This window comes from Cariama cristata, unplaced genomic scaffold, assembly GCF_000690535.1.
Source record: "Cariama cristata isolate BGI_N322 unplaced genomic scaffold, ASM69053v1 scaffold11172, whole genome shotgun sequence".
In the NCBI taxonomy this organism is placed as follows: Eukaryota; Metazoa; Chordata; class Aves; order Cariamiformes; family Cariamidae; genus Cariama; species Cariama cristata.
Window position 1 is genome coordinate 41874 of NW_009603259.1, and position 27760 is coordinate 69633.

At 37.8% G+C, this 27760-nt stretch overlaps 1 protein-coding gene across 1 annotated transcript; it reads right to left on the reverse strand.

The window, feature by feature from the left end:
• Positions 1-1038: 1038 nt before the first annotated feature.
• Positions 1039-22506, reverse strand: HAAO (3-hydroxyanthranilate 3,4-dioxygenase). Its single transcript, XM_009695108.1, has 8 exons — positions 22427-22506; positions 20664-20770; positions 17691-17780; positions 16931-16974; positions 5045-5190; positions 3841-3909; positions 2587-2669; positions 1039-1158 (listed from the first exon to the last, which is right to left on the reverse strand). The coding sequence occupies exons 1-8, from the start codon at positions 22484-22486 to the stop codon at positions 1080-1082; spliced, it is 678 nt and encodes a 225-aa protein (XP_009693410.1). The 5' UTR covers positions 22487-22506; the 3' UTR covers positions 1039-1079.
• Between the last annotated feature and the right edge of the window lie 5254 nt (positions 22507-27760).

Sequence of the window (27760 nt, forward strand, 5' to 3'; positions counted from 1 at the left end):
ACAGTAAGTTTTTGCTCTCTCAAGTATGTAATTTATAATACTTGCAGACATTTAAGCAACCCATTTTCTGATGTTAACAATGTGAAGGACAATTTTAAAAAAAAACAAACCAACAACAAACAAAACAACGCACCCCCTTGGAGAGTTCCTGGAATAAAAGCAGTTCAAAAAGAAGCAGCACTTAGTAGAGAGAGATTATAAAAATTTTTCTGCTCCCTTGTCCCCCAACACACTTAGGCTACTTTGACTTGAGATTTCTGCTGCACAGGAACAGCCATGACCCGGATGCTCCTGTGTCAGTCGTACCGCAGTGCTGTGTTCCTGGTAGTGTAGCAACCAGCATGGTATGTGTGGCATGTTACTGAGAACCGAGGTTGATACCGCATTGACAGATTTGGTAAACTGATAATAAGTTACCTGAAGCAAGCACAGCAGTGATCTAAGTAATGCTTGATGTTGTTGCAGGTACTGCTTCCCACTTTACTAATGCACCTTGCTCTCTTTCACAAAGCACCGAGATCTTTGATCAGTGCAGCAGATAGTTTGTTTTGGTTTTTAAAGGGCCTTTTAGCCAAAGATCTTAGAAGATCTGTGAGCTACTGTCAATTAAAGCTCCCCTACTGTGGGCTGGGTAACTAACATTATACCCAATTTATTACAAATGGCAAAACTGGGACAAAGAAATGAAGACTGTTACCTAAGTAGGCATATCAGTATATCTCATATCTCCTTTCCTACGTCTTGCAGCAGACTTGCATTTGAAAAGCCTTTAACTTATTCTAGGTAGTTTCATATATATTATATAAGTAATCCTACTACTTGGATCTGTTTTAATTTCCTTTCAGATAAGAGCTATTGTTCTCTTTGTTTTTTAAAAAATTACTGATTATAGGTTTTGCTGAAACTTTAACTACTGAGGGGCAAAAAAGTTTTAACTGGGCACAGCACTTGACTGCACTTAAATCAGTGTAATTATTGTGTTAGACAATTCAAATTTCCAGGCATTTGAACTAAAAGATCATTAAGATAACACAAGTGGGTTAAAGCTTATTTATCATCAATGTCAGCTGGCACAGGACCTAGGTGTAAGGCTGCTTGCGTTTTGGATCCTGAGCAATGCAAAGGGCAACACATTCCTCTGTTCTCTTCCAGCAGTACCTGGAAAAATAGAAAGAGAGATGATCCAATGTGTATGGGGGGGCAACCACACACTCAAACCAACAACTACAACATCGATGCTACTGAAAAGTAGGGGAAAACAAACAGGTTCTGATTATACCTATTCTCTTTCCATATTGGTATATCTTGTGATATCTCAGGGAATTAGTCTACCCCATCGCTAATACAAGCCAAACGTCATGACGTGGTGGGAAAGAATGTGTATCTACTTATGGATGAACCAAGGGGGAAAGCATCTATTCTGATCTTGGTGACATGAAGATTGGAACAGAATCACCTCAGCACAGATACTATTTTAATGAAATAAGTATCCATGAATTCAATAGTATTTTTCTTGTGGTCATCACTTTTGTATTAGCTGTTTCTGTGCCAGTTGCAGAGATGGCCAGAGATCAATCAGTGTGCAGCAGTGATGCATACAATCAGAGATGCCTGCTATACAGATCTGATAAACATCTTAATGCAATATGAACTGTGCTGGCAGATCTCTGCATGTGTATTGTGCCCTGATTTTGAAAACACATGCCTATTGATTGGATTGCAGGACTGGGAATTGACTTAAGATAAGTGATTTCACAGAGGCGATGGAAGTAATGGTGAAAGGAGGAGGTGGTTATGTGTTGGAATCGCAGGTGCAGAGAACAGTTCTGTGTACAGCTAGACAGTTTCAGCTCTTTCAGCAAATGTTTTCAGTGCTTGACAAAAGGTACAAATGTCAGTGCTACTACTTATTAGATTTTTCCTGTAGGAAAGAAGGCCATTTTTATTGTCTGCCTATAATCTGCTGCATTGCATTACCAGTGCATTTTCATCATCCTTCATCTTCTTCATGGTGGGCAGTTTATCAGCTTATGGCACCCTTCACAAGAGTTGGCAAGTACTTTCCCTTTTTGTTCTTGCTGGGAACTATTTTCACTGTTTTTTCCTTTACCTGTATCATGTGTGTCATGATTATGAAACAGCCATATGCATCCTACTCCAGGAAGACAGCTGTGTTCTTAGTCTGAACCCCAAATCTTGGTGCATTGATGTTGATTAAGCCTGGTCTGAAGCTTAGAGGATCTGCTGTGATTGCCGATTGGTGTATTCATGCTATCTACCTTTGTGCGTGGTCTTTTGCATGCTGCTTTTTCTTGGTAGTGCTTATCTTTTTTTATGTCATGTCTGCCTCCCCCTCCCCTCCAATCATAAAATGTGAACTAGAATGAATGTCTGGCTTTGTCTCCTCCTGAAGACACTTCTGCCCTGAGGAATAATGGAGGCTGTTGCAAATCCTGCATTCACAGATGCTGTGTTTCTGCACCAGCTGGTGCGCTGATGCCCAGCCTGGTGTGGATGAAATAAACTGAATTTATGTTGGTGGAAGCTGGGAAATCATGCATTGAACCACTGTTCACCTCTACTCACATAGACTTGGCTCGGATAAGCAGGCTGTCACCAGCAGATAGAGTCAGGGTTTTACCATCCGTGGTAACAGTTGATGTGCCCTCCTGAAGGGAAAGAACAGATAATCAGCTTTTAATTTTCCATGTCCTGTCACTAGCAGAAAGTAAGTGCTGCAGCTAAGTATGGAAATCTTTCCCACTGAAAAAGCACTTCAAACCTGCTCTGTTTCATGAGGCCTAGCTAAATATTCAGCTGATCTTCCCTGTCTGACATTATTAGCATCAATGAAAACATGCTTCATGGTTCATAGTTGCCTATCATAAAGCAGCAACCCATTGCCTGACTCTTGAGGGTACACTGCTACCAATCTAACCAAGTAGCCTGCAAGTTGATACAGCTCTGGAAATTGGAGATAACCTCCTGAAGTACTTCAAGCTCTTCTACTTTTTTGATTCCAATTATCTTTTTAACTCTTGAAAAGCAGTTCAGAAGTCAGGGAGCTGACAAATTGCTGACAGGAGTCTGTCCACACTGGAATGGACTAGTCATTATCGTGTCCAGCAGAGGAGCCAGGTTCTTGCCAGCAACAAGGGCTTGATTACATAGGCTGTTGTAAGCTGCAGTGTAAACAAATGTCTTTCAAGATTATTATGTCTTTGATTAGTTATTTGATAGTCCCATGTGAATTTCAACAGAATAAGAACCGATAGAAATATCTGCCTTCCAAGCTAGGTGACTTGTGTAAATGAAAACTAGCTTTTCTCTCTTTTTTCCCTTGGGCTGCAAGTGTTTCATAGAAGCCAGCTGAATGAAGGGCATCTGGATCACCTACCACTGTCCTTTAGCATAAACAAGTTCTTAGATTTCTATTAGCTTTAGTCTACCTGATTCGAGTTTGACTTCAGTATGAGAACAAATGCTTCAAGGCAGAAGTAATAGGTGATGCTTTTTTTTATAACTTGGAGGCATTCTGATGTATTTACAGGCTATACCCTATGTAGAGTATGTTAAAATCCCCACCAAGTCCTGATGAAGTATACCAGTATTTCTGTCCTCAACATACAAGATAAGAATATTTTTAGGGTGGCAGTAGTTTACAGTTATTTTTCATCATAGTTTAAAGCTGAAGGGTAGTGTCTGTTGATGGTCTTTTCTATGAGAAAGAAAGTAATCATTTTCATTTCTGTTGCTGGTGGTAGAAGGCTTTACTACTGTTCAGTCTGCTCTGAATCGAAACATGAACTCATTGGTTAACAAGTATGAATTGTCACATACCAACTGCCATATCCAGATATCTGAATTCTTTTTACTTTTCTCAGTTGTTCCTGGCCCATAAGCTATAACCTTAAAAAAAAAAAAACCAAAAAAACCAGAAGAAAAGTAACAGATTCATCCCAGTGACCAAAGTGTACATATTCATCTTCCTACAGCATTTAAAACATTCTATTTTTACAGAAAAATCTTCATAGAAGATGATGCTATTTTTACAGACATTAAAATTCACATTATGTTTGGTATTCTCATATTGATTCCTACCGATAAAAAGGGAACCGATCACACCTGCCACTCCTTATGCTCCTTTGCATCCTCACTTATCTATTCCTTCTGCCTCCTCCCACTCTCAGCTTTGCATCTATATCCTTCCTGCATCTGTTCTTGGAACAGGCACTTCCTCCTCATGAACTCTGGGCCCTGTCAAGAGCCTGTTGAAGTAGAAAAGAGTCTTCTATTAGCATTAAAAATGCTGCAGAGTGGACCTTATTTTCCTTGTTATCTGCCCTTTCTGTGTTCTTCCTGACAGTCCCACACTCTATCACTTTGCTGTCAAAGGTATTGGATTCTTCAGAGTGTGACTCCAGGTAACACAGGGAAAGAATATGTTTTGTAAACTGTCATGCATATAGCACAGATATCAAATGGTGACAGCTTCATTTACACTCAAACTAGACTGTGTTTGACTAAACAGAGAAGTGCAATGCTTTCGCACAGCCCAGGCTCTCTGGTGCTGTCCAGTTTTCCTTGTTTCCACTTTGTGTAGATAGAGGGGGCATGAAGAAAAGCATATTTACACACTCAGATTAGATTTAGCACCAAGAATTCTGTTCAAACACATAAGGAAGCCAAACACGTTTGTGAGTAGTATTTGCATCATGCTGGTGTTTCTGATTTGGGAAATATGGCAGGGTAGGGGATTGGAGTGAGTGAGCTGTTTTAATCCCAAAGGAAATCAATGGAAATAAGGTTCAAGGTTGATTCCGTGAATGGATGCGTCTGAGCTAGGAAGCCCCTGTCCTAAGCTAGTCAAATCAATGGGTGAAGGGCAGGGCAGGCTAAGACCGAGTTGTTCTGTGGGAGTGCATAACTTTCTCTGCTGACTACGTATTTTTGCCAGGCCTGGATTCACTCGGTCTGAACAGGAGACACCTATTATCTGTACCTTTAAAAATATCCCTCTTTCAGAGAAATTAGACCCCCTTACCTCTGTTTCAAAGTTATCGCCAAACATACTCAAGGATTTCTTTTGTTTTATTTCACCACGATGATCATTTAACCAGCCTGGGAAGGAAAATGGCTTCATAACGGAAGTGGAATTTAGTGGGAAAGGTGTTTCTTTCAGGAGTTCATCTGTAAGCAAGGCAGAGGACTATCAGTGACACCTGCTTCCCTTGATCTTTGCAAACATTTTACTGTAGTTTATAGCTTGAAGCATTCAATTTGCAGACATTATCTAGTTAAAAGTCAGTTGTAACAGTAAACAGTGCTATGGTCATTATCAGGACTTCTTACTTGAGGTTGTAAGACGCATGTACTATTTGTGCGTCTTTATGGAGTTGCTTCTTCAAAGCTGTTGTCAGAAGTGTTGTGCATCCATGCTTGTGAAAAATGCATTTAAACAGTATGCAATAGACTACCTAGTTCTTGCTGGCAGATTCTTCGTTCTCTTTCAGATCAGCTCTTACACTAGTGAAATGTGATGTATCATCTCTGAGGCTTTGCTGAGTTACCCCTTACACATCCCCATATAAGTAGAATTAGGCCCATAGAACCAGCTTACTCTACATCTTTCACATAGTTAGTACTGGCTTCTATGTTTCTTCTCCCCTATGTGTTTTTAAATACACTGACCACAGTGAAACACACAGGTTATCACAACCTGAAACTTCATAAAATGCCTTTTTTGTGGTGTTCATGGAGATTTAGCTGGATTTAATTTCCAGTAATTCTCCTTCGTAACTGACTTGATTTCAAATAGCTGGAGGACCAAATGCAGTTTTAGTGTAGCTGGTGAAATTCAAGATCTATGCTGTGCGTTGCTGGTATATGAAATGGACTTTAGTTATTTACCAACTCACGGTGAAGCACAGAGACAGCGCAATCGCCTTGGTGATCCTAAGTAGCTTGTTCTGAGATGCCATGGGGGAATGCCCATAGAGTATTTTCAAGTAATAATACCAACTAGATGCTGGAAAAACTCACTAGATGGCTGTCTCCCTAATCCATTGAGGTAATAAACTCGCAGCCAAAACTTGGTCTCGGTACCAGTAATAGAGTAGGTCTTTTTAAAGTATTAGTGTATTCATTATGCAGTGTTTTTCTGGTTCTTTTCTAAAGCTGTATTTCACTGCTTTGCAGTGTTTGGAATGTATCATTCCAGGTTTTCCTGGAAGGTCATTTTGCATGCGGTCTTTGAACAGTATGTTAGAAAGTCAGTGCATCCAAGGGATAGCAGTGTACTGAATAAGCTACTGCTGTTTAACAGATCATAATGAGCACTGAATATCTGCGTCCATCTCCAGACAATCTGGATGGGATGATAACACTTTTATTGTAGAAACAGGTTTTGCCATTCAAATTTCTTCTCTGTTATATTAAATTAAACGGAAGAAGTCAGTATGGTTCTGCAAATGATTTGTCTCAGCAATGCCTCCTTCAGGAAATACTGAAAATATGAAGCAATCTGCAGCAAAAGAAGGATTTTTGTTTGTTTGTTTGAAAGCTTTTTCCTTCAAGAATTTTTTTTTTAAAAAAAACTTCCTACTTTTACATTATTTAACTCAAAAACTTAACACACTCTTATTGAAAAGCAAATTCCTCCAGAGAAATTAAGAAGCACCAGAAGGAAAAAGAAAATCTTTACATTAGATTTGTTCTAATCTGGGCCTGGAAACATTAACAAGTTCTAGTCTGAACATTCTGTATTTTATTGTTTGATAACACTACAAAGCAGTGTTAAGGTCACTGGTGATTTATTTTCACAGTGCAATATATCTGGTTGGTTTTGTTCATGTGTTTTTTCTTAATTTTCGCAGGTTCATTGAACTTGCTTTGGATATAATTAGGAATACTTATACACTTTGTCCTTAAGTTATGGATGTGCTCAACTATAGCTGTATTGGAAAGTTGTTTGTTGGTTCGTGTGAGATACAAAATAAAGGTTTAAAATATTATGATATATATTCACACACAGTAGAGGAGAAGAAAAAATAAGACATTTTATCAGAAGGTACTTAGTGCAATTAGTATTTCAATAGATTTTAAAAATTATTTTGTTTCCTTAATAGTAGCAATCTTTACCTTCTAAAGTAATATAAATATGATAGAGGTTTTTTTCTGTTATCAGAATAAAACAGGTCACTCTTGAATCTAGAAAAGCCTTTTGGCATATAAGAAATTTACCCATTGGTAGGGCTTTCTACTAAAATGCGTGTCCTAGCTGAGATAGTTGAAAAAAAAAATAGTCTATAGCACCTGCTAGTGTAAGAGACAAATACTGAGATGCCATGAGTATCCTGCTCAGCTCAAGGGGATACATATTCTCCACAGGTCAAGAATTCTAGCATCAAGCTAATAAGTTCAGACTTCATATGCTGGAGAATAGATAGCAAAAAGCCGAGTCTCTAGGGTGGGCACTGTGGTGCTTTAGGCAAGCAGAACTTTGAATGTTCTCCATGAGTTGCAAGGAATTCAGGGTACAAAAAAGCCAAAGTACTTGTTTGTTCTGACCAAGAAGCAACACAAATCTAACAAATGGGAAGTAACTATAAACTTTCAAGTTTGTAGCTTAACTTCTGTCATTTATTCCTCTCAAATATAATTTTGCTACTTTTCCTCTTTCTAGTGATCTCTGACTCCAGCTGTGCTGATCAAAAGGGACAGCATGTGCAGGACAACAGTAAGCAGTGACCTGTGCATACTTAGGGCCAATGTAAAGTGTGATACATCCTGCGCTTACTATAGAGCATTGTCCTTTCTTGCTTATGATGTACAGGTACTTTCTAGCAGTTTCATTTACTTTCAAGTAAAGGTGGACTTTTTTTTTTATTTAGATCAAGTTCTTCAGGACAAGAGCTGTCTTTTGATGCTTGTCTTGTCAGCAATCCCTGGTCTGTGATGGGGCTTTAGCTTATTAGTTTTGATGTTAACGACACTTGCCCAGTGATAGCATAATGGCCTTTGAAAACTGAGTCTGCATGAAATGAACCTTTGGTGTGATCCAGTGTGATGATTTGACTACTTGTTACTGCAGAACAAATAAGAGAGCACTGTGATGATGAAGTACATGACACATGTCTGACATTATTCATAGCCTACTTGACTGAGTCCTTATTTAACCCTGATACTTACCCCTTGCATGATGCTGAAAGCTGCAGGTGCCCTAGCGCTTGTGAACATGAACTAATGAAGTATGATGAGGAGGATCCGATATTTTACAATCCCACACATATCAGAGTTGAAGCCTGGTGCTTCCAAAGGAACTGAGTGTTTCTTAGCAGGCTAATGGCTTATAATTAGTTATTGTTGCATATATTTCTGTTTAGCCTGTACATTAGCTTTCAACAATATGTCAGGAAGTGTGAGTTGGTGTGTTTCCAGAGTTCTTATATTCTAGTAATACTGTGAGACAAGGAGACAACATGTTTAATGATGGTAATGATAAAAATAAGCCAGCAAAATGCAAGAAGACAGGAATTCTAACCTAGTCAGCTCGATGTCTTGTGTATGTATCTCCAAGTAATGTATCACTAAGTGGAACATCAAATCTAATATTTTCTTACATGTTCAGAAGATCCATTTAAATAGTTCAATAGTAAAGTCTGGTTTTGTAGATCATTATTATTAAATATTCACATCACAGCAATATGTTCTTTATGGGGTTTATAGCTCTCTTCACCTTTGAATTAGAATGTGATGATATCATGTTAAGCTGAAAAATACATCATGTTTACCAAATGAGTTTGTAAATATTTTAAAAAGCAAATTACAGGTTTTAGAGGAAGTTGATTTCAGTTAAACAATAGACAGTGTACTGAAAATATGAAGCTGTGCAAAAATGGAGAGAACAACTTGCAAGAAAACAGCCAGTGAATGTACATGTAGTTACAGCCTCAACAGAGACCATCTAAGGAAGAGTTTGAACTTTCTGGGAGTACTGTACTTCTGATACTAATAGAGAAGACAAGTAAAAGGGGACTGCCACTGTCCTACCAGGTATATATGGCTGTATTTGCTTACCCCAAACTTGCATGTTATATGGAAGCTCCCCCTTCCCTACCCCAGTGACGTGCCTAAGCTTTCTTGTCAAGAAATCAGTCCATCTCATTCTCCCAGAGTATTTCTTGAGCCCTACTATTACCAAACTCTTCCTATGGCTCTCTTGCAAACCTTGTCTCTTTGAGATTTGTTGCAAAAGAAAAGAGCAATAAAGCACGTGAAATACAATATATTGGAATAGTGTCAACTACCAAACTGATTACATGTTGGCTTTATGAAAAAACTGTTTTTCAGTACTTCACTTCTAGGCAGCACAATCTAGATGGAACAATCCTCAAATCTTTAAATCACCTTATATGTTCTTACTAATTATGAAAGCTCCTCCATCCCAAGTCACTGTGCTGTCTCAGAAACAGTCTGTCCCTGCATGCTGTGGGTCCATCTCCATGCAAGGACGTGAGAAAGTCCCTTACAAATAGTGTGTCCCTCTGTAAAAGTAAAGACATCCTTATCCAAAGTTGAGCAGTTAGATCCTCTTTGTTTAGGTATCCTTTAACTGGGTCTAAAATGGTCCAGACTAGAGATAAAGAGCTTGCAAGTTATTTCAGAATTATATATTCATTTATTTCTGTCTGTTTTCTAATCATTCCTTCCATCTCTTCAAGAATACTATATCATAAGGAATAGCTATGATGTGACAGTTCTGCAGCATTTCACATTTAATTGCCAATGCCTGCAATAATACATACCCTGGGATGTTTTTCCCGTATGTGCCTACCTAATTCCTATGAAAAGTCTGCTTTATTCTCCATGCTAACAGAAATGTCAGTGAGACTAGTAGGAGTTTAATACCTCTCCAAATAAAACCTGTGGACTGAGGGACATAATTTCAGGCATCTAGGTTTGAAAAAACAAGTAGTTAGCTCATTTGATATAAAAATCCAGAGTGAAAGCACTGAAGGTGACTGATTACTTTGGAGGTAGTTGGTTCATTTCACTGTTGTTGAGTTGAGGAAACATTTAGCTGAAAATACAGCACTCACTTGGTGTAATCATACATTTCCCTGTGTAACTGTGTTTGTAGCATGCCCTGAGAATTGGCATGACTGCTAATTTATGACTTGTCCCTGTAATTATTTCTAGGCACATTTTTCTTTGTGTCATTAAATCTAAGCTGGAAACTAAACAACGGGGTTTCTTTCCTAATTGAAACAAAGAAGTTTGAGGAAAGCTTTGAAAAATATTTTTCAATAAAGAAATATAGCCTCTTCAAAAGGAGATATCACCAACCAGAAGGATGGGAATAAATTAGAACAAGAAAATTGCAAGATTTAGGCCATAATTCTGTTTAAACGCTCTTCATGACATAGCTAGGTCATTGTAATTAAGAACAATAAATTGTATTGAGAAATACTGACAACTGTTCCAATCCTAAAATCGGGAATCTTAATTTTTGTTTTTGAGTCTGCCTTTTATATGATTATGGGCATTTCATTAACCATCTTTGTGCATAACTTCTGCTTCCATAGAAGAGGAATGGGATATTTCATTTATAACAAGTGTTGAGACCTCACTACATTTGTGAGACAAGGATTTGTACAGCAGGTGTGAGCTATTACTACTAAATAGCCTTAGAAATGCTACTGAAAATGTCAGACTGACTCCAGAAGTGAGTTTTCTGTTTCAGATGTTGCTGTCTGGGGAGCATTTGAGAGCATAAGGAAGAAAGAAGCTACCTTATTAGAGAAAACATACCTGCTGTGAAACTGCTGTGAGCTTTGGAGCTCCTGAAAATATTAGATTTTTTTTTTCACTAAGGTCTGAACAGAAAGGAAAATTACTTTATAGGGCATTTCTTCCAATTTCCCTGATAGGTTTATTATATACATTATGTACTAAAGGTCACTAGTGGCTCGGTTCCCATGGTGAAGCATTAGGAGAGCTCCTGGAGACTGCAGTTTATGTTCTGCCTCTTTTTGAGGAGACTCTGCTGAGAATATTGTGGGAGAAGCAGACTTCTTCCTGGAGAGTTGTTGGGTTTTGTTTGGTGACTGTTGTTGTTAGCAGTTCTGGTCTCTGGAAGCCTAATGAACTTCTTGGAGTGTTCCTGGCTCCAGAGAATATGCAGCCTGCAGTCCTGGGTTTTGGATGATACATTGCAGTTTGGATTAAAAAGTCTAGTAGAAGTTTTCATACGGCATATTATAGCAGCCATACTCCAGACATTGTAATTCTACTTTATTTGTATATTAAATGTTGCTGACTCAGGTTGGTTTATCTGAGCTATTCATCTCCAGCACTGGCTATATGCTCTTTCGAGACCAGTGTGGTGTGGAAAGTTGTTAAATACAAAGGGAGGGGAAATGGATGAAGCCAGTGAGAGTTTGAACGGTTATACAGGATTGGAGGTGTGTATTAGATGATTCTGTTCTCTTCTTCCACATATGTACCTGAAGCTGTGCTTCTGGAGAGATATGAACATGACTTGGAAGGTACTTAAAAGATTTAGGTATGATGGGATAAAGATGAACAGTGTATTTATGTGGGCATCTTTGCCAGAATACAGACAATGAGGATGATATAAAAAAGGATTAGTTTCAAGTTGTTGATAAAAGTTATAGAACCAGTGGCTCAGAGAATTGTACAATTATGATGGGTCTAGACAGTGTAAAATGACTCAATCTCTAGGTTGGTTTGAATACTGTTCTGTCCTGGAGACTGCCTGGTGGCTGTCTGCAAAATAAATTCTCTAGAGGAACACTCCTTAATATCTAAATGTTCATATGCTGTTTCTCTTAATACAAGTATTCAAAGCAGAAAGAAGTAACATATTATAGAAGAGAAGGAGCAATTTATCTAGATATGTTGGAAGTCCTTAAAAGATAAGAGAAAAGAGAATAAAATAGTCTGTTTTCTAAACAGCTTCACAGCAAATAAAACTTATTTCCAAAATCATAATTCTTACTTAAAAAAACCCCCACAGTGATAGTATCTTTAGAGTTGTTTCAATGTACCTACAACAGAAAGACACAAATATTTATACAGTTATCTTAAGTTCAAAAGAATGGCCCTATATTTGCTCTAGTGTAAATGAAGACAGAATTTCTTCCTCTCCTTGTTTGTATATTTCTGAGGTACTTTTAATTGAATTAATACTGCCCACTAGCCAGTTATCTTTATTCTGTAGCTCTTTCTTATTTTCAGTTATAAACGCTCTTCTTTTTTGATCTGATTGCTTTTATACACTAGTGAAACAAGACTGAACAGCAAATACTGTCTACAGAAGTTGTACTGGATTAGGTACAGAGGATGACAGTACAGAAGCTGATTTTTATAGTGCTGAGCTCACCCTTATAACTCATTTAATAGCACTACTAGAACCAGAAATCATTTGTTTATAGACATGCCCTAGGCTGCATGGTATTCCTACTCCAGCTGACTGAAGAAAGCACCCAATTTTTCATACTCATTCAGATCTTTAGGCTTTGTTTGCTCTGAATCACAAGCATAGAACTGTGCTGTATGCTAATGATACTAACCAGATTTTAAGACCAGACTGTAAATTACCCTAGATACACCTAAAATTGATGAAAATTTTGCTAGTGAGGTCACTACAGGACTGGTTTTTGTATTTTCTATCTGTATGTCCACTGACAACAAAGCTTTTATGGGAATTAAAATTTCATTGATAATTAGAAGTAGATTAATTAATTTGGATGAACAAAAACCTGATATTCTACCTACACAATTAATGTTCTTAAAGACTATTTTTAAACAAGCCTAACTTAGGAAAAGTCTTTTATTGCAATTTTCCCCATCAAATTTCACATAAAAGAAGCCTGGATTATTTCAGTGAGCATGGCAGGATAAACTTTTGAACTACCAGATACTTTTGCGAACCATATTCAGCCATCAGTGTTTGTTAGAACTGGGGTTTGTCTGTCTGAACTGTCTCTTGTCCTTGTGACTATAACATTGGGATGAAATAGAAACCTTGAGAGAATCTTGCTTCCAGTCCAATTCAACTGAAAGTAGTAAGAGTTGTTTTGATAACTGTGATTCCTCATGTCAAAAATTGCGTAAAGTAAACCAAACCAACCTATCTTGAGTGTTCCATGTTTAGACTATATCCTAAATATATTCACCCTTATTGAAAAAAGGAGGGGATAATTTTCTCAGGCTTTATTTCTACGCATGGTTACAAGAGGCCAGTAATTCAGTACAAAACAGTTCCAGGGAAGATGCTTAAAGCAAGGATTGCACGCAATATATGTTTCTGATTGTATTTCACCTGATGATACTTGAGTCCCTCTTCTAAAAATGTGTCTTTTTAATAGCTACAGCTGTCTCTTCATATATTCTGAGTATCCTGCTTTCACAGGGACTCACCCTACTGTTGGCTGAGCCAGAAACCATAAATAAATCAAGAAAAAGCCTGGACTTAGGGGTGGGGTTTTGTGTGTATGTGTGGTGTTTTTTTAAAAGCAATTGGAGCTTGATTGATTCCATTTATAGCTTTCCTCTATGAGTGAGCTGCAATCAAGTGTGTGTTTCAAGATGGTTTTCTTCAATTTTACTCCATTCCTCTCTAAAAAGGTGAGGCACTAGTTCAGGCTTATGTAGAGATGAACCTGAGAATGCTTCAGCTGGCACTTTTAAGCTGAGGGGATTCTGTATTTTCAGAAGAGAAACTGAAAGAAGGGGCTGAAACCCAGCCCTCTGCATAGGCTAGCTCAAATCTTGTTAAAATGTGTCTTGAGTGAAACACCATGAGAAACTGGTGATTTTGTAACTGTAACCATTACAAGTGTCACGCTGGTTGTTGAATTCTATTTCTTAAGGAAAAAAAAAAAAAAACCCACAACAAAAAAAAGAACTGATCCAAAACATTAGTTCTTTATCAGTTGGGTATGTGTCCAGAAGGAACATATTACCAGCTTACTCAAATTTCAATGAAACTTCATTTGATTTTTTTTTAACCCAAGTCTCACTGACAATTACAGAAGCTGCTAGCTAAAACTTCTGTTGACTAAAAATATGGGGTATTTTCCTCATGTGTAAGCCATCACTGAGCCTTTGAGCCTCTTATTGTCCATGAGAACTGAAAATTGGAAATATGGACCTGTTCCCCAGTCTGAAAGCCTGCCTTGTCACTTTGTTGACTGCTTTTTGCTTATAGCAAGAGTTAAACCAAGAGCATTACAAATACTTGTTGTCTTGACTTAGTGGCTAATCCCAGAGGAGAATCCATGCAGGGGAAAAAGATGTATTAAGCCCTGAGTGAAATAACTATGTTTACTTGCTTTATTTTTTTTTCTCTCAAAAAAACTTCTTTTCAGCTTTAAAGGAATTCTCTCATGCCTTTTGGTCTTTTTACAGCTTTTGAATAAATTACAAGGAAAGAGCTTCTGTACTGGATTTATCAATAACAATTTCTTAGAGTTCTGTGTTTTTTAAAAAAAAGTGTCAAGATGCATCACAGCTTCTGATTGATTGTCAGGTTAGTTCTTTAGCTCTAATCTTCTGCAAAAATATTAACTATAAATCTTTAACGTTCTTTTTTTCTGCACTGATACAATTAATTTGTTACTGACATATAAGCTCTTAGCTCAGACTGGCGAGGGATGCTTATTGGAAATCACTGGATTGCACAAGGATAGTACGTGTGAGATGATTTTTTTATTATTACAGCAGCATCTAGAGGCTTCATCTGAAATTATATGTCCTCTGCCAGACACTATATGAACACACAGTGAGAGACAGTACCTGCCCTACACTCCTGGGCAAAAATAAACCCCCAACCAACAAAAACCAAACCACCAACACCCAAACATGTCACACAGGTGACATGCTGAAATTAAAACAAGCTTAAATTAAAATAAATACATTCTGATGGTGCATATAAAGAAAAGTAAGATCTTGGAGATGACAACACTTTGTTTGTAGGAAACACAGAGCCTTTTTCTGGGAAGTACATTTCCTAGTCAGTCAAAGAGCCAATGCCAAAAGCTGGTTCAGCTGCAAAGTCTTTCAGGTAGGGTTTCGAACTGGTTTACCATTTCCTAATTGCAAGGTAAGGTTGCTGTCTCATACACAGGACTCTTCTGTGAATTTTTCATTTTGGTGATGATGATTTAATGAACTATTTTTAACAAAGGTGATGCTCATGCAAAAAACATCTTTCCCTGATGTTAGGATTTGAGTAAGAACTCTGTTCCAATATTGAGATGGCAGGCAGTGACTTTTTTATGGTGACTATCAAGCTGAGAAATGGGATAGATGTGGAAGTAATATTTCACTAGAACTTTTGTCTCTATTAGAGTAATTCATAAAAATCATCTTACTTAAGACATTCTGGAGTGAATATGGAGATTAAGGACAACTGGTTCCAAAAACTGCTTAGAGAGGGGAACTAAAATTTGTCTTTAACTTGTGGCAAGAGCTATGGAATTTAAGTTATGCGTGTGACTGAAGGATGACATTCAAGTTAGTCATATAGTTACAAGAGTAGCATAGCTGGGTATTTCGGCTGTGCATGCGTGGTGCACCCCAACCATAGATTTCCTGGTTGGTGCAGGATGTCCCCCAGTCAGTCATCTGCATAGATGAGACAATAGACTGATTTGAAACAACAAAACTAGTTGAGCAATGGGATTGACTGAACTGGTGGCCTTCACAACAGCATTTGGCTAACTGGTGCAGGAACTCTCTGGATGGGAACCTCAGGCTGCTCCTGCTGTGCTTATGCTGATTTATACTTTTCTATGTGTCCATTAAGAACCTGGCAATGTCGTGGAGACTCTCCAGGTAGTTCCTGCAGCAGAACTGACCAGGTTGCACCTAACTAAAACACTTTCAAATAGTCCATAGAAACTGTTCCTGCAGGTGCAGAGAAGGTCACATAGTGTAGTCTTTTGTACATAGTTAAGACAGGTGGGTGGTATTTTGCACATTGTTTACGTTAATAGCAATGGATCACATACATACTGGACTTTCATGTAGAGCTGTGGGCCAACAGGATTGTAAGATTTCAGCAAAACAAGTTTCCTGCTTAAAGTGCTGTTGCAAGTATCCTTGCAATAGAGACTTTGGTTGCCATACAGAAAGCAATTATCATGTTTGAGAGATCCAATTTCTAAAGATACTAATAAATTAGTTTTCTTTAACAGTCACTCTCTTTATGTCCTATGTCTTTGTCCAACAGACTCAAGAGTAGAGTTTGGACTGTAGTATCTGCTCCATTGTGGAAGTTGCAATCGTTATCCACAAACAGAGGCAAAATAAAAAATAGGGCAAGACATCATGGAAATAAAATGTTAAATGGATCAGATCTTACATGACCTAAAAGTATCTGTCTTTCTCTAGGTGTCCTTATTTCCCAAGAGTAGATCACAGTGTATAGTTACAGGTAAAGCAGTACAAGTAGGTATACAGTGTGCAGATTCAACTCATAAAAACCTCATTCTGCACAGACAGAAATAAATTTTGTTAGTATAACACTTGAATGGCATGCAAGGATAAAGATACTGAGATTTCACACTGTACAGCTACCTGATACATCATTACAATGGCACCAGATGAACAACCTAGATGCTGTTGGTAATCATATCCTGTGCAACTTGCTCTAGGTGACCCTGCTTTGGCAGGGGGGTTGAACTAGATGATCTCCAGAGGTCCCTTCCAACCCTGATGATTGTGATATGTATATGGATTTTATTTGTGGTTGGGGTAATGAAAGGAATTACTTCCCAAAGTAACTTTAATTTACATAATTGGAAAGAAAAATAGAAACTCAGTCATTTTATGTGGAGGGAATCATTGCTGTTCAATCAGATATAATAATTGTTCTAATTCTGAAATTAATTTCCATTACCTGGATTTGGTTTTCCAGTTTGATATTGTCTTGAATTGAAAAACCTGGAATAATAAACATTTAAATACCAGTAAAAAGTCACATTCATGTTCTGTAGGCTAACAAAGACTAGGCAGTGATACTGGCCATTAAGCTTTGCTGAGAATGAGTGTGCCAGATCCTCAGCTACTATCACATTTATTCAACAGGGCTATACCTATTTTATTGACAGAGGGTTTGTCTGAAAGTCTCTAAAATTCATGTCATTAAACAATTTTCTTATTTACTTTTAGCAACTATTTTAACAAATTGATTAGTTAATTGATGTCATTCACACATTTCCTAGAATGCAGCTCTCTACCAGATTTGCCACAGTCCTGATTATTCATGAATAATATCGATTAAAATTATTTAGATTAAAGCACAAGTAAAAGAAGACCTAAGGTAATTTAGTGTTTTACCTAGTTAACCTAGCATCAATTCAGTGTTAATTTTTTCATTCAATTCTTTTTGCACTTAGCAGCAGTGTGCTTTTACTTGTCCAAAAAGTATATTCCAGATAGATGTGAGGGACACTTGATGTTCATATTTTTTTAAAATCTGATTTAATGAGTTTGGGGTATACAAAATATGATTAAAAATTTCTAGAGCAGCACTTAACTTTTAACATCTATGTAAAATGCAGCATAAATAGAAAAATAACTATGTGGGTCACAGACTGATGAAGATCTATTAGATAATTTTAATCGTTCTTTTAAAATTTACACAGAAAAAAGCTTACTCTTGAATTATTGGTGTAAGTTGAGTGCCGAGATCTTCACAGTGAAACCATTTTTCAAAGAGGACATTAGTTGATTCTCCAACATAGTATCTGACAAAGTAAAGACATTAGTCAACCCTTTTATTAACTAACTGGGCAGTTTCAGTCTTTTCAAGAAAATAGCTACTTGATGTTGTGTAAGACCGTGTTGTTTTCAAGCCTGGTGTAGTTTATTCTGAAGAATGGTTATTTAGGGAAGCTTTCTGTTTCCCTGGTTAGCTGACTTGGTGGATGGCGTGCTCAAACTTCTATGGAGGGCCTTGTAGTTCTGCTGATCAGCCACAAAGTCACCAAATTCCTTTAGCAGACTTTCCAGATTTAATCCTGGAAATGATTGGTACCATAGTGCCTTGGAACCAATAACTCTCACTTTGGATGTAGTTACTGCAAAAATAACTGTCCCCAAATACCACTTCCAGTAGCTGCTTCCATGCAGCTAGGAGATAAACGCTCGTATTTAAGAGAGTTGGCTTGCTTATTGCCCATGCATGGACTGGTAAGAAAACAAGGTGGCTTATGGACTTGTTTGCAAAAAATAGATGGTTGTCAGCTGTGTAAATTTGGGAAGTGTTGTTTAGCTCACTCCCCTCAAGAGGAACTTAGTGCTTCACTTGCATTATTTTACGTCTTAACAAATAAATAAATTATGCTGAGATCAACAGGTCAAGGTTGCTGTAATCTATGGAATGGCAAATACAGAATTTATCTACAGATTTAAAAAAGACTGCATGGACTGGCAAGGGAGTGATGCTCCAGTACAGTCACTCATATTGTGACTGATGGTAGATAGGTCCGATGTGTCCTTTGGGTTAAAGTCACTGGAATGTGTGTTTGGAGAGGGAAACAAGGCTTATATAATTATATTATGCATATTTCTGTATTCAGGTCTGGTTTATGAATCTCTCTATATATTGTCCAGAAACTTTCTAAGAACTCCCCGGCTCCTCAAGTTTTCCAAAAACAAGGTACTCGGAAGAGAGTGATGTTATTAATGCCTTCACTATGGAAAAAGCTGTGCTATGAGCACAAATTTTGAACACAGAGAATCTAGAGAGAAGAGAGACCTTACAAATGTGTAGGTTGCAAAAAGTCATTGCACCTGAGAAGGACTTTGCACTTTACTAGGTGTTAAAGAATCCAACCACACAACTAACATCAAACTTAGTTGTTTCTGTACTTGTTTGTCATAGGATTAAGATTAGCTAGTGCATTTTTCTTATAGTACAAAGCATGTAATCATTACTTAGGCTGAAATGCTGGAGCAGGCTACTTATTCTTCACTTGTACAACAATCAGCATGCTGGAGGCTCTGATTTATGACTGAGGCTTGTAGGCACGATAAATAATGGAATAGTAACATAATATTAGACCTTGAGTCAGCATACTTCAAAGTTTATGATGACTTCCTCTTGTACAGTCTTTGCAGGTGGTTAGGAGTGAAAAAAGTTTGAGAAGATTAGAGGTTCTGGTTGTAAATCCCCATCTCTCCCAGGAGCACACAGAGACAATGTAGGTTCAGAAGTATGACGTGATTGTTTACTTCCAAAACTTCAGGTGTCTTTGTTCATCATGTCAGTGTGAAAACAAGGGCACTAAAAATCTCCAAGGTATTTATTTTCAGGTACCTAATTAGATATTTTCAATTAAGAGTGTGCTTTGTTAATCCAATTTTTTTCCACCTGCAAACCATATGGTAGCTTTTAGTTTAATTTCTCCACAGGAGCATAACTATATTGGAGTGCAAATCTCTAGACCTACCTGGTATCCCTAAAAAGGCATTCGGCATCTCCCTAACCCATACCATTCACAGACTTCATGTACAAGGTAAGTTATTTTACTTAAAGTTGCCTAAAGCTACTTATGTTCCTTTGTTACAAACAAACGTTATTATATGAATCACCAGCCAATTATTTCTAGCTCAAAATATTTTTTTAATAACGTAAGCACTCACAATCCACAGACCTGCAATGAAAGGGAAAAAGGGACAAGCGTATAGATGAACAATGTTTTAAATGAGCTGGATTTGTCTTTAGTTTGGAAGCTAATCAGGTATTTTTTTGAATCATCCCTTTCTGTTTCTTATTTCTTTCTTCAGCCTTTTTTGTTTGAATGAAAAATTATATCTTTCTAGCTCCACATATTTGCAATCTTCCTGCTGTGACACCGCCAATGCAACAATCAAAACTATAGGCAAAAGGACAGAAACAGGACATTACGGATATTACCACAGTTTTAAAACTTACAAATTACATGAATAGCTGTAAACTCTCTTTGGTCAGTCGTATCTGGTTAATATCAAAACAGCTTTTCCAACTTGGCTGATGTTACTGCTGTGACTTGTTGCCTTAGACTTACAAATTCTGTATGACCACAGGACAGGGCTTAGTCCTGCTCCCACTAGAATATAAAGTAAACCTCTTATTTCTTTGATGTTGTTCTCACAAGGCAATAAAAGCTAAGCAGAGGTGTGTACAATGTAGAGAGGTTAGCGTTAAGAAAATTGACTTCTGTTTCCAGCTTCCCACACACTTGCCAAGAAAGCTGCTCTTCATCTTTTTGCTTTCAGTGCTTACAAAGGAATTACTGTTCTGCTTGCCAGAATTGATAAAAAAAATCTTTTTCTGATTTGTGTTGTTACAGAGCTCCGAGATTTTAAAATCTAAGGTGATAATAGTAGGCAATACATAAGTAGATAACTGTAACCACCATGTGCATTTAAGACATTTCAACATGTTCCTTGTTTACTAAATCAAATGTTAAATGAGATCTCTGTTTATGTGCATATAGATAAATAGATGTGTGGACAAAATTAGTACAAAATTGCCAGGGTGAATCTGATAAATTATTAGGAAAGTAAAATACAGTATTGTATTGACATGAGAAATTAGTTTATATTATGAATCCTAACAGACTAGCCAGCAGTTTATACTTCACCTGAGCCCATCAATTTCTGTCTTTAATCTTTCTCTTTCAATCACAAGACCCACAGTGTTTGCATATCTCTGAGGAGAATGAGGTATCCTAGCAGGTAGGAGGAACATCTGTTCAAAGAAATGGGAAAGCATCAGTGTCAGGAAGCTTTTGTGTTGTCCTTCCCCTGCACCCCAACCTGCAAAATCCTCTGCCCCTTGCCCACTTTTTGCCTACTCTTTGTTGATCCTGTGTTGCTCCTTTGCAGCTGCACCCACTTTGGTACCAACAGCCCAGCAGATGCTGTTTCTTGTTTTCTCAGGGAATGATGACCATTGACTCTGCAATTAGCACTGCCTTTATGGCAGTCAAGTGCTTTCCTCATGGTTTGATCCTCATTGCTAGACACAATTGAAATGAAAATCTAACCAGTTACTCATCTGGAGTTTATATATTTACTGCAATTTCTAAGTAGCAGAAATGGAAACAAAAAGCAAGTTTGTTGTCAACTCAAGACAAAGTCTAAACTAATCAACCACATGTATCCCTCCAACAGAGTGAGAACCTGTGATTGCATGATAAGGATGTTATTCTCTCCAGAAGTAATTAACAAATATAAGGGGCCACTTACTTATGCGAGTGACAAAGCAAATAGGCAACGTCTGGTTGGGAGAAATCTATTACTGAGGTTTGAGAAGAAACCTTTTTCTAGCAGCTATCTGATTACATAGGAAGGAGGTAAGCCTGTACTGTTCTTCAGTGCTACAGATTTCTTAGCCAAGTTTGGGCAAGTCATTACAATTTCTCTGTCTGCAAAACAGAGCTAATGATTGTGCCTCACCAGGACTAGTGTCAGTCTTCCCACTAAGGATATTTTGTGCTCCTTTTCATTGATGCTTCTGGTACACACCAAGATCTCAGCCGAATGTACTTCTCCACTCCACTGTGAAGTGTATTACCAGAACCTCACTGCCTATAGGTTTGAAAATTTAGAGCTGTCTCTTCATGGAAAATGTCATAATACTTTTAATGACGTCAAGCTATTGGGTCTAATATGTCTTCCATTTTAAAGGCTGATTCCACTAGATCTAATAATCCTTTCAGAGACTGAGTGCACTTCAAGCTTGTGACAATAATCATGACTGGCAGTTGTAGCACACCTAATAACGTGCAGTAACACCAAGGAAAATATCTAGTCACAGGCTCATTAGAAGCACTGCAATTTATGCTTTAGCAAGTCGACTACTATAAAGAAAAACAACTGAGGGCAGCTGGATACATTTTATCCATAAATTGCTCTTTTAAAACTGTTCTCGTATTTGATGGTTGCGAAGGCTAGCTGTGAGGACTAAAGAAGGCTGAAAATAGCTGAATCTCTCAACTTTCTAAGTTCTAGGCAGTTCATTTAATGGCTTATTTGGGTGGGTAGGCAGGCAGCATGCACCTAACAATGTGTAAATAAGACTGATCCACTTGAATTCACATGGCAGATTCCGTGCCATGCAGGGGAATGAGAAGTCCTCTCAGTTTATTCCTGACTATCTGAATGGGTATCCCAAATGCTCAGAGAGATTTTTATTTGTTACATGAAATCATGAAATGTTGAACACGGTGTATTGTAGTTTGCTGTTAATTACATGGAATTTGCTATACTGCATTCCAGATGTTTTTTTATCCTTATGCCATCTCTTGCACAGCAGGTATAAATAGATTTTTTAAATACTTAATAAAAATACTCATCTAACATACTTATGTACAACAATAACAGAAAAACAACTCTGTTTTACCTCCCCTTCTTGGATGACAATATCTTTTTGTTTCCCATTTTCAATTATCTTCAAACACATGTCTCCTTTAACCTGGTAAAAAAGCTGAAGGAATAGGAAAATAACATTAAGGCAATTACTCCAAAGCATTCTGTACTTCATATTCTGTATATAAAGGATACATGTATAAAGACATTGAATCTGTAATTGCAAATATTTACAGATTTTTTCTAACAATAAATAAGACTTCCTACCTTTGATTTTGAAAATATTACTAAGTATGTATTATTTCTGTTATCCTACGTACATTTGACAACCTAAGAGATCTGTAACTGCTTATAGAGCTGTTCTGTGAACCCAGTGGAATTTCATTGCGATGTCTTCACTCCTGCGGATTACTCTTTGTAGGGCTGGGATGTTATGGTTCAGACATCCATTAATTACATTGTATATAAGACTTCATTTCAGATGTAGCAAGGTCTTCACAATTACTTTCAGTCAAATTAAATGTCACCTTTCCAAATAAGCTCCAAATATGCGTGCACAGGTTTTTCGGGTGTGTTTTTCATTTTTTTTAATGGAGCTTTCTCATTTGGGAATAATTGCCCATTTGGAAGCTGTTCTGCTTTATTTCTGTGGATACCCTCAAAGCCTAGCAACAGCTGCTCCTCTTCCTACTGTGTATGTAAAAGGATTACGTTTGGAGCGTGTATAAGGACAGAACCACTGAATTCTGTCTTCAATGACCTTTCCACAGCTCTGTTTCCAGAGTAGCTTTGTGGGGTCCCTGAGGTGCTCAGACCTAGCCTCATGTTTCATGGCAGAACTGTGCTGTGATCCATAAGCAGATCTCTCTTTGACCTGGAATAATGGGCACATTTTTCCTTGTTTCATATAACACAGGGCAATAATACTTCAAAAAGTCAACTTTGCTTTTCTGCCACTATCTGCCAAGCTTCTATATGCTTTCCATGTTCTGTTTGCCATACCTAGAAACCAAACAGATTAATTCATATAATTGTTATTGCAGCTGAAATTGTCTGAAACCTGATTAAAAGTTAAAACTATAATGAAAACAATTTTATTTATAGTAATTCACTACAATTTTAGCAAAGTGGAAAATAAATAAAGAAGAAACCACCGTAGTATATAAAACCCCCGAACTAAACGTTTTCCAACATTAGAAAAGCTTAATCAGTTTTTTGAATCAGGATTATCTCCAGAAGAGTTTTGAAATATTAATACATGCCCCTGAGAATTCAAGAAACACCTCTATGAACATAAATAGAATAAATATGCTGCCTAGGGAATGAAACAGTAGAGAGAACTGAAGATGTACTGGAAAAGAGCTCATGCTGAGAGCTCTTATGTGAGGGAAAAGTTCACCTTGTGCCAGGGACATCACCACTGATAAATTTTAACTCTTGTCTAGGTGGCCACAGTGCAAGGCTACTTATCCTCCTTGCGCTTCATTTCCCCATGTTCTTTTCCTGTTGTTTTATTTGCTGTTACTGAATGACCATATAAAATGCTGTAGTAGCCCTTATTACAGAGCACATCGGGCAAGGCTAGCTGCTCATTGTACAACATAAAGTGATTTGAGTGGGAAAATGACCTTTCCATTTCAGAAAAGACTCATCTAAGACTAAGATCCTGATGGATTATCACAAGGCTATTGGTAATATGGCACTGGTAATGCTGAAATCGAAAGATCCTTTTTGAAACGTTGAGCTTTGGAGTGTTATCTTCCCTGTAACTACCAAGGGAGCTATTACTGTGAACGCATGCGCAGGACATGTAGATGTGGGAAAGGACAACAGAGGAAAAGTTTTCTTCTGCTTGTGACCATGAATCATGCAACTAAGCAAAATTTCTGGTAATAAGACTGGAGAAGGGAAAAGGGCCATCCAGTTCAGTAGTTGAGCATCACCGTCATAAGGAAAGATTCTGAACACTGAATTTTGAACTTAAAAAATTGTTTTGCAATGGGAAAGGAGGAATGAGGTGGGCTACACGTTGTCAATAAAAGTGTTTTTCTGACTGAATTTAAATAGTACCTTTCACTGTAAATTATGGTCTATTCTTCAAAACTTTTTAAAAAATGCCTGAGTGCTTCAGTCATCCATAAATCATCTGATGTACCTGTGATTAATACAAGTGGCAGTAATTGCTGAATCTACTGCTGTGCTTATGTTATACCCTGAACTTTTATCAAGAAAACTCAGAGTTTCTAATATCTCGGTGAGTTACAGCCCATGCCCCTTTCACAGGACCATTTGGCAATACAGTATCGTACTGTCTCTTTGCTGGAATGTTATTTTTTCTAAATGCTGACTGAGCTTTGCCTTCTGGGAAATCTAACCTTTTCCTAAGTATCTCCTGGAAAAATCAAGGCCTGAGTAAGGAAGTACTGGTGTGTGCATGGGGGCACACACACACGTATGTCTGTATATACACAAATAGGTATGCATAGATAGATAGATAGCAAGTCAGTGAGTCCATGCCACCCGAAAATATAAGGTTTCCCAATTGGTCTGTTTTTACTGGGATAATCTGGTATCCATTCTCCTAATACTGAAAACTATTCTATTGGCATTTTATTAATGACAAGGTCTCTTGTTACATGTAAAATACATATCTATCTATCTCTCCTTGTAGAAAAGCTTAGATTTGCATGTTGCTACTGCATAATGGGTCAAAATCAGACATGGATTTGTCTTTCTATGTGAAAAATGTGGCTCAAGGAAGAAACAAAGGTTGTTCACCAGTCTCTTTATCCTTTTTGTTACTAAATGTGTTTATTTGTTTATTATCATTATTATTATTACAGCTTCTTCTTTTCTTCCTTTCATTTTCCAGACTTTTGTATTTTGTTTAGCTTTCCTGCTTACTATGTGGCATCTTCTCATTACAATTACACTAAAACCACCTGCTCTTAGTCTCACCTTACCTCTAGATGTTATGAGCCACCTAGAAGTCATTCTTTACCCTAAGCATAACATTTTTTCATAACATTGCTCAATATGAGCATTAAAACTGCAGTTACACCTATGAAAACTAAACTGAAAGCCCCTTAAGATTGAGACTTTGCTTTTTGACTCATTTAATTTTCCTTAAATTCTCTTTGCTGTAGGAGAATTACATCCCCCTTCCTCAGTCTGCTTCATGTTTCTTGATCATGCTTCAAACCTCATAGTACTGTGTTAAGCCACAGTGGAAGGCAGCATGACCAGTGCTGAGTCATTGTCAAGTCTGTAAAGGGGTATTTCACTCAATTATGAACACTTATAAAATAAAACATGCAGGCATTTCTGGAGACAATAGGTGGAGATGCAGAGAGGTGGGAATTCACTCTTCCCTTCAGCTTCAGTGGAAGCATCACTGAAGCTGCTTGTCATGGTAGGAATTCATTGCAATGGGGTAGTAGAAAGTGTGAATACTAACCTTAAAAAGAGCACCATTGTCCCCACCATATCAACATGGTAAGAATTGTATTGCTCCTTCATCTAGGTATGTGTATCCTAGCACAGTAAAGAAGGAAGCACGTAGCAGAGGAAGAAGACAATATTTCTAATTGGTTTGTATAGGTCAATTAAAAACCAAGTTATTTTATCTTATGTACAGCAATGTATGTAATTTAATTTAGATTCACCTTTGATATCAAACTCTGCCTAGATGTAGTAGCTCAGAGCTCTGTGAGGGCTTTTGTTGCTGAGAGCTTATTCAGAGACCTCTAAGTATACCTGTGATTTGCAGTGTACTTTGAGTACTGGCTGCTTCTGAAAGTGGAATTTGAGATTGCTCAGCCACTTCTGGGGTGAGGCTCTGACCTGGCATATCCTGGCTTGTATTGCTTGTCAGATTGCTAAGTACTAAATTAAATCGCAGAGCAAATCAAATTCTGATGTGGGAGTAGAGCCTGGGTGTTCTCCAGACTTCACTGGTGACTGATATATTTGAGCACAGAAAAACAATTTTCTCCATCTCTCATCACAAGGTTTTTCAGCCATCAGGAGTCTGGAAGGCAACAGATGAAGAAAGTAGAGAAAACTGTGGTGGGTTTTGGTGGTGTTTTGTTTTATTTTGGTGTTTTTTCTTCCTCTGCTCATTTACATGTCATCTGTGAAACCTGAATACTAGCCAAAACTCATCCCAACAATTTTATGCAGCAAACTTACTTCTGAAGACACCATCTCTTTCTGATGCAAAAGGATCATCAGTCTTGTAACAGGAGATTCGTTTCTTATAAAAATGTTCAAAGAGTTTTCACCAGATAAATGTGGGGTTTTTTTTAAATGTAAAGAAGCAAAAAGGTTTCTCTTGCTTTGCTGTGACTCATGTTCTCAGTTTTATTTGGGAGATAAGCACCATAAAACTACCTACTGGAATGCCCACCTAGCCCCTCTTTCCCCTCCTCCTTAGACATCCAGTATCTCCATACAGTGCAAAGGGAGAAATGAGCTGCTAGGGAAGAGTTTCTCAAAAGCATGCTGACTAGAGAGCAGCATATGCTAGATGGGGTCAGCTTCACTTCAGCAGGTAATTTGTCAGAAACTGGAGCCAAGTCTTGTGGTGTGTGTGAGAGAGATGGAGAAGTCGAAACTCAGGTTAGAAAACTCAGATGAGCTGTGGCAGATGTGACCTCAAATCTGTATTCTGTTTCAGAGCAAGATGTTACTATGTCTCAATCAGACCGTGTAACTATGCTAGAAGAGGTGAAGAGATTGGCCAAGATGGTCAAAGAAGGGGGAATTTCTGTTCTGAGAGTGCTCTTTAGGACTGCAGTGTGAGGGCTCTGATCTGTGGGGCTGCATCAGTACTTAGGTGGCTCTATCCATAGGAAACAACCCAGATACTGAACGGAGAAACCTAGGGCAAAATATACACAGCACAATGAGAAGCAGGGCTTGTAAAACCAAGCATAATATTGTGCCAATGCAAATGTGTTGCCGGTGATAGATGACAGGCTGATTTTAATTTGTCTGCATGGAACTGCCCTGTTTTACGTAGACTCAACATCATAGTATAAATTGTTAAGAAATCCAAATCGGCTAGTTGAGATTCGTTGTGTTTAAGTGGTACACTAAAGTGGGTAAAGAGACAGGAGCCTAACTACTTTTGTGATCCTAGATTTAGCTGTTAGCTATTTTGCTTTCTCCCAAAGTAGCCCGCACAATGCAGTAAATAAAATCTGAAATGCTTTTACTATAGCTAAGCTTTGTCATGGTTATGTCATTAACTTCTTCCAAAATATATGGTCTCCTTCAGTTTTCACTTACCTTATTTCTTTGGAAGTTATATGATGAATTCATAAGACAAGATTAGAAGGTTTCTGCCTGCACCACCCCCAGCGCC

Coding starts and splice junctions, on each gene's coding strand:
- HAAO (XM_009695108.1), bottom strand. CDS start 22,486: ATGTGTTTGAAGATAATTGAAAATGGGAAACAAAAAGATATTGTCATC. Junction 5,191..16,930: donor AACTGGAAAACCAAATCCAG/GTAATGGAAATT, acceptor CCTTGCTTACAG/ATGAACTCCTGAAAGAAACA. Junction 2,670..3,840: donor ATATCTGGATATGGCAGTTG/GTATGTGACAAT, acceptor CTTTCCCTTCAG/GAGGGCACATCAACTGTTAC.